The sequence below is a fragment of the Ursus americanus genome, chromosome 33 (genome assembly GCF_024610735.1).
Source record: "Ursus americanus isolate L20-20 chromosome 33, mUrsAme1.1.p, whole genome shotgun sequence".
In the NCBI taxonomy this organism is placed as follows: domain Eukaryota; kingdom Metazoa; phylum Chordata; class Mammalia; order Carnivora; family Ursidae; genus Ursus; species Ursus americanus.
This window is the reverse complement of record NC_142159.1, coordinates 17,261,716-17,267,715: the sequence shown is the minus strand read 5'-3', so window position 1 is coordinate 17,267,715 and position 6,000 is coordinate 17,261,716. Positions and strand designations below refer to the sequence as shown.

Genomic DNA, 6,000 nt, shown 5'->3' with positions numbered 1-6,000 from the left:
CTCACGCACACGCACGAGCCCGGCAGAGAGCAGCTCAGGAGAGGGCGGCTACTCGCCGTTCCAGGGCTGACTGCCCCGGGCCGTCTCCTCACCCGGCAAGCCCAAAGCCCAGTCGCCCCCGGGCGAGGACTGCGCTCCTCGGCTCCACGAGTCTTTGGGTTCCAGCTCTTAAGGCCGAAACACTAAGAGGCCGAGGGCTCTGTTTTAGGAAAGCTTGGGCTCCCAGCTTGCCAGCCGAGAGCAGACAGGCTCCATCGGGTACCGATAAGAACGGCGACCCGGATACGTCAGTCTTCCCGCGCTCGCGCCAGAAAGGGCCGCATGGCCAAGGACGGCCAAGGACAGCATCTGGCCAGGGGCCCTGAGGGTGGGTTTAAGCAGCAGGCAACACCTTCTCTTTCAATATGTACTCAGTCATTCGTTTATTTCTCAAGATGCGCACACTCAAGGTCGAGGTGACCGGGACAGCTCGTGGCTCCTACATACGTACAGGTCCTTCCGTGGCTTGGGTTACGGACCACTTCACAGCTAGCGCACCACACACAAGATAGAACAGGAAGCCTAAAACCCCAAGCCACTCCAAGAAGACACGAGGTGGGGAGTGATGCCGCAGCGCCCCGTTGGGGGGGGAGTCAATGCGCAGGAGGGAAGAACACAGAAGATGGAAGGCAAGCCAGCGTCAGTCTCTGCCAGCGCAGCGTCGCGTGATGTTCAGGGGATTGAGTTCAACAGGTCCTTCAGGAAGCTCTCGGGATCGGTGACTTCTGACAACAGGCCTGGAAAACAGGGGCGGACAGAGGTCGTTAGGAACAGGCACGCACGGCCCCCGGCCCCACTGAGTCACAGCTGCCGCATCCGCGCAGAGCACGCGGTGTGCCCCGACAAGCTCCGACACGGCCGCTCCCTGGGGAGACAGTCACCGAGCAAGCACTCTCGTTCTGTCAGAGGAGTTAGCTGTGTTCCAGAACTGGGCGCCACTGTGTGTTTAAAGGCGTTAATACGGCCGAGGCCGACCCTATGGCCGCCCGGGGCAGAGGTTCCAAGCCGGGTCCGTGGACCACCGCAGGGGGGCCCCCAGCACGCTGACACGAAGTGCGAAGCGGAGGGGTCTTCTGAGGGGAGAGTCCACAGCATTCAGCCTATTCTCGGGGGGGCCAGGGCCAAGGAAAAGTTAATACCCGTGCCCCCAAGGGCTGGGAGGACGAGAGCAGGGTAGTGGGCCCCTGGGCTCAGCTGGGCTTCGTTCCAACCACTAGTCCCAGAGCCCCGAGTGAGCTGCCAACGCTCAGGAGCTCCGTTTCCACAACCATCCAATGGGGACAGTAACAAGTCCTGGTTCGGTCACTGTGAGGATTAAATGAGGCCACATATGTGAACGTGCCAGCGCACAGAAGCATAGAAGGTGCTCAGTGGCCCCTGTGGCCCCCCCACCCCTCCCTAACCAAGCAGGGAGCTCCCATTTCACAGCCGTGAGTGGTTAAGCCCGAGGCCTGGTGCCATGTGCACTGAACTCCTCTCCCCAGCATTGGAACTAGCGGAGGGAAGGCTAGCACCCATAATTCCTTGTTGGCTTCTGGAAGGTGTTTTTGCCCTTGCATTTGAGTAGGGTGTGTCTGATGTTCTGAAATTAGTCATAAAATCATGTCATAAAATCATGCTGTAAAAACCGGACCCCAGAAGTCATAAAATCATGCTGTAAAAACCAGACCCCAGAAGTGAAGCCACGGAGGCTCCCCGCCCGTCGGGTTCCCACTCTCTTCGGCTTCAGGCCAGGGGCGCTGCCACCAGCTGCAGGGTGGCTAGAAAGCCCCGAACTGACATGAACACCTTCCTCCCCCCCTGCCACCTCATCTCTCTTCCTCCGTCTCTTCTGTTCCCACTCGCAGCCTGGGTTCAGAAACCCCCAGAGCCCTGGTGACAGGCAGAGCACGGCACTGAAGACACAGTACACGGGCCACCTGCTCTTAGGCAGTGACCACTCCTGGGGAGAAGTGTCGAGGCTCACAGTTAAGACACGGAGCTGAGCAGTGCCAACGCGTGACCACCAGATCACGGGGGCAGCACCAGGCCAACAAAGGCCCATGACCGTGCTCAGCTTCCACAGAGGCCACCTCAAAGCACGGCCAACCTGGAAGCCCTAGCACACGTGGGGAACTCCGTCAGGTGGTGCAGAACTGGGAGGAAAGTAGAATTCCCAATAGGCATCACTCCGGGCCTCTGAGGGTGCAGTTCCTAGCTGACAACGACAGGGAAAATGCTAGTGGAGGCTTTCTCTTGATAGCAGGATCTAAGAAGAATTTTTTTTCTGGTTTCTTAACACTTCACAAAATTTCCACAATGAACATGAGGGAAAAGCACAACAAGCTGACACAGGAGCAAGGAAGGTCCCGTCCCCTCGGCCTTGGCTCTGGCAGCCATCTCCCAGCAGGGCCAGCGGCCACAGGGCTCTGGTGCACTGGCGCCCGCAGCCCGACAGGGCCCTAACATTTGCATCCTGCATGCGATTTCCAACCACCTCCCCAGGCGTCAGCGGGGCCTGCTGATGAGATGCGAGCAAACTTGAACATGTTTGCGAGAAGGATGACAAGTCTGTTGTACACAGCATCTGTGGCCAAGAGAGACCCAGGAACTTCCTTCTCACCAGCTACGGGATGAGGGACTGTCTAAGGGTGTCTCATAGGACAACAGTTCAAAGCGCTGCCCTGTTCTTCCAAGCAAGATGCTCTTTGCTCTGTTTTGATATTTACCACTCATTTTTAGAATCAGAGTGGAACTCCTCCCCATCTCCCCAGGGTAGCTGTGACATAAGAAGTCTCAGTCCCCAAGAGGCAGGAAAAAGGCAGGTCAGCTCCATGTGAATTCTCTGAACAGTCATAAAAAGCCAGGAATTTTAAAAAGGCTCTACCCGTTTTTCAGGTATGTCCCACAGGAAACATCTAATCTCCACAGCCTTAGTTACCCCATCTGTGAAGTGGGGGTAACCGTAGTATCCGCCTCAAACACGTGAGCAGCACAGGGCCGGGGATGCAGGAAGTCCCCCCATGTCCCAGCTGCTGCTCTTAACGACCAGGGGCCTGCTGTTTACATCTCTCTCCCAGACTCTGCTCGCGTGCCTGCTGCTGTGAAGATGAAAGCTAAGACCGGCCCCACTGAGATACACGTGGTGCTGCTGGAGAAGATCTTTGAAAGATAAAACCTTGACACTGACCAGCCGCATCGAGGAACTCCGAGAAGGTTTCCACTGGCATGAACTCCTCCTGGAAGGTCTTCAGGGCTTTGTCAGCAGCTTCGTAGATGGGCATGTCATTGTGGCGGATGTATTCCGCTAGAGAGCAGGACCAGCCTCCCTCCGTGTTACTGGTAGGCACCTTCTACAAGAAGCAACAGGAGCCAGGCCCGGGGCTGGATTACTTAATGCCTCATGTCAGCCAGGCTTTCTCAATGCCAAAAAAGCAGCCCTCCTCCATCCCCCCACATCAAACCTTCCCTGGAGGACACATTTTGCTTTTAGGAACAACAAAGTCTCATGTCATTCCTCTTGCAGCCCCCTTCTGACGCACTGTGTCATGTGACCTCCAAGCTACAAGTGACCACTCTTCCTTCCTGCACAGGTCACATCAGCATTTTCCCAGGAAAGAGCCACTCTCACCATGCTTCAACTAAGCGGTCCCATACAGACCGTAAAGGAACCACCGCCCACACCCTCGGTTTCTCTCAAGGCAGAGGGCAGTGTCCCTCCTATGAGCTAAGCTGGCGTGAGTCACACTCACACAAGGCAATGCAGGTTACCCAGACAGAGGGGATAAGAGCAAACAAGGGGTGACTTGGAGGGAAGTGGGTTTCCAGGGGGCCTGAGACCGGGTGATGGAGCGGCCCTGGACAGACGTGCATCACACACGGAAGGCTCCGAGCTGGAGTGCAGATCCCTTCCACGGGAGGCGTCTGGTTCTGGAGAGAGGCCCGTGGAAGAGCCACCAGGTCGCGGAGCAGCTCAGCGCCAGCGGCACACAACTTCACACCCTCGCAGAAACCAGGCAAGCTTCCGAGGGCTTCCCTACCTTAAACATGTTGTAAATGAGATCGACGAGGGCCCAGAAGAGAAGGGAAGAGCGGTAGGCAGAATAGTCCTTCACTGCCTTGTCTGTGAGCCTGGAAGAGAAAATCCCATTACATGCCCATGAAGACCCTGGACCGATGTACACGAGGACAGAGCAGAGCATGACGGGAGCAAGGCCAGTCACATTATTCTGTGCGCCATTCCATTCCTGCCACCTGCCTATCTTATCAGAAAAAAGCAGCTGTGGGCAAGAACCTCTGAAGCCTGGACAGTGATCCGTGAAATACTCATCCTTCGTATGGACTCTCTTCCAAATCAGGGCGAATCAGAATCGGGGGGACATAGGTGCAAAGAGCAACCCAAGACCGCTGCCTTGAAGACGTGCCATGGAGTCCTACGCATTCCTGTGTTCAACCCCCACACAAGCCCTTGGACTTAGTGGGACATCCTAAATGAAGTGGGAAACAGGGTTCTCCCTCAGTCCCGACATTCTCCCTGGAAGAACTTTCACAAGTAGTCAGCAGACCCAAGCCAGCCAAACACAAGGATTTGGCAACCACGGTCAGACAGCGAGCTGAGGGGGGGGGGTACTGGTGTTGAGTAAGAGTAATATCTAGGACGGAGGGTGCAACCGACACCTCCTAAACCCTGGGTAATCCCAGAGCTGCCACCACACCCCTCTGCCTCTGCCCAGGACCATCTCCGCTTAACCCGGTGATTCAATACAGGATGAAAGGCCAGCAGGCCCTCGGAACGCCAGGGGCGGCCTGTTGACACCGTCCCCTGCCCTCTCGGCACACACTGCTGGCGTGAGGAGCAATGACGCTAATTCACGGTGGTAAAGACACTGAAATACAGAGAGCCCAGATCCCCCTCCACACAAGCAGTGGAAGATCGGTGCTAGGATTCGGTTTCCACCACCCAAGATCTACAAGAGGTTTTGTTTGCAAACTGCCTTCACATCTGTAGTATGTACCAGATAAACCCTTGTCTCAGAAATCCTGTATCTTACAACACACTGGAACAAAGCCTGTAACTAAAGGGCCTAAAATTTAGCGTTCAAGTGTGCATATGTATGTTAAGAATCAGCAAAGTGAGACAGGCAGAGAGCTTATTTATCACAGAAGCCAAGACTATCCCGTATGGGCCTCAAGCGAAGGGACTGCTGAGCAGGGGATGGGCCATCCATGCATACATCCCCTAAATATAAATTCGTTAACAAAAGTAAAGTTAAACAACAGAGCGAGACAGTTCGGTTTGCTACAATATTCTTCCTGTTCCCTTCCTGCACCCCAATATCCTCCAAAGTACCCACTCTCTCCCTGGCCCTGAATGGGGACTTCGCAGCCCAGAGTGAAGTCTGCTACAAGGCAGGCCTGGGGTGAGGGGGACACCCACTCCTCTGTGTCTCTGCGCACAAGATACCAGATAAGGATCTGATGGATCCTAAGAAAGTCCCAGACCTGACTACTGGCAAGTTCCTGCCAGAGGAACCCTTCTTCAGTGTAAGACACGCAGAAGAGGTCAGCTTCTCTTGTGCAAATTCCTAGACTTTTGTATCGGCTACTGCCTCCATCATGGACTTAGGACAAAGCCTCCTGCCAGGGACACCGCCCAACCGCCAGGATGACGCCCTCTGATTGTCCCTCCAGCACAGTCTCTCCTCGGAGGGTGTCCCAATACGGGGCTCACGCCCAGCACCTCCCCCGCTCGGTCTCAGGGGCGCCCGCTCGGGCCTCCACCCCACGCCAGGTTTGGTGGCTGCTGTGCTGTGGTAAGCAGGAATCGTGAGTGACCTGCCCAACTTAATTATTTCAGGCTAATTAGCAAAGGTGACTAAACCACCACAGAGAAAACGGCAGCTTGGGAGCAAAGCCCACACCAGCGTTCCTGCGTAAGCTGTGGCCACAGGGGCTTCTCCTGAACTGCCTGGGACGGTAACG

The 6,000-nt window shown here is 55.8% G+C and overlaps 1 protein-coding gene across 10 annotated transcripts in view; it reads right to left on the bottom strand.

Annotated features, from left to right (window-relative positions):
* Nucleotides 1-392: 392 nt before the first annotated feature.
* The window catches only part of UBR4 (ubiquitin protein ligase E3 component n-recognin 4), a 126,553-nt gene continuing 120,945 nt past the window's right edge, over nucleotides 393-6,000 (bottom strand). For all 10 annotated transcript variants that reach the window (XM_087858526.1, XM_045781979.2, XM_045781980.2 and 7 more), the window contains 3 exons: nucleotides 4,059-4,149; nucleotides 3,209-3,371; nucleotides 393-776 (listed from right to left, as the gene is read on the bottom strand). In XM_087858526.1, coding sequence (XP_087714652.1) covers nucleotides 712-776; nucleotides 3,209-3,371; nucleotides 4,059-4,149 — 319 coding nt within the window. In that variant the 3' untranslated portion in view covers nucleotides 393-711. The remainder of the gene's footprint in view (nucleotides 777-3,208; nucleotides 3,372-4,058; nucleotides 4,150-6,000) is intronic.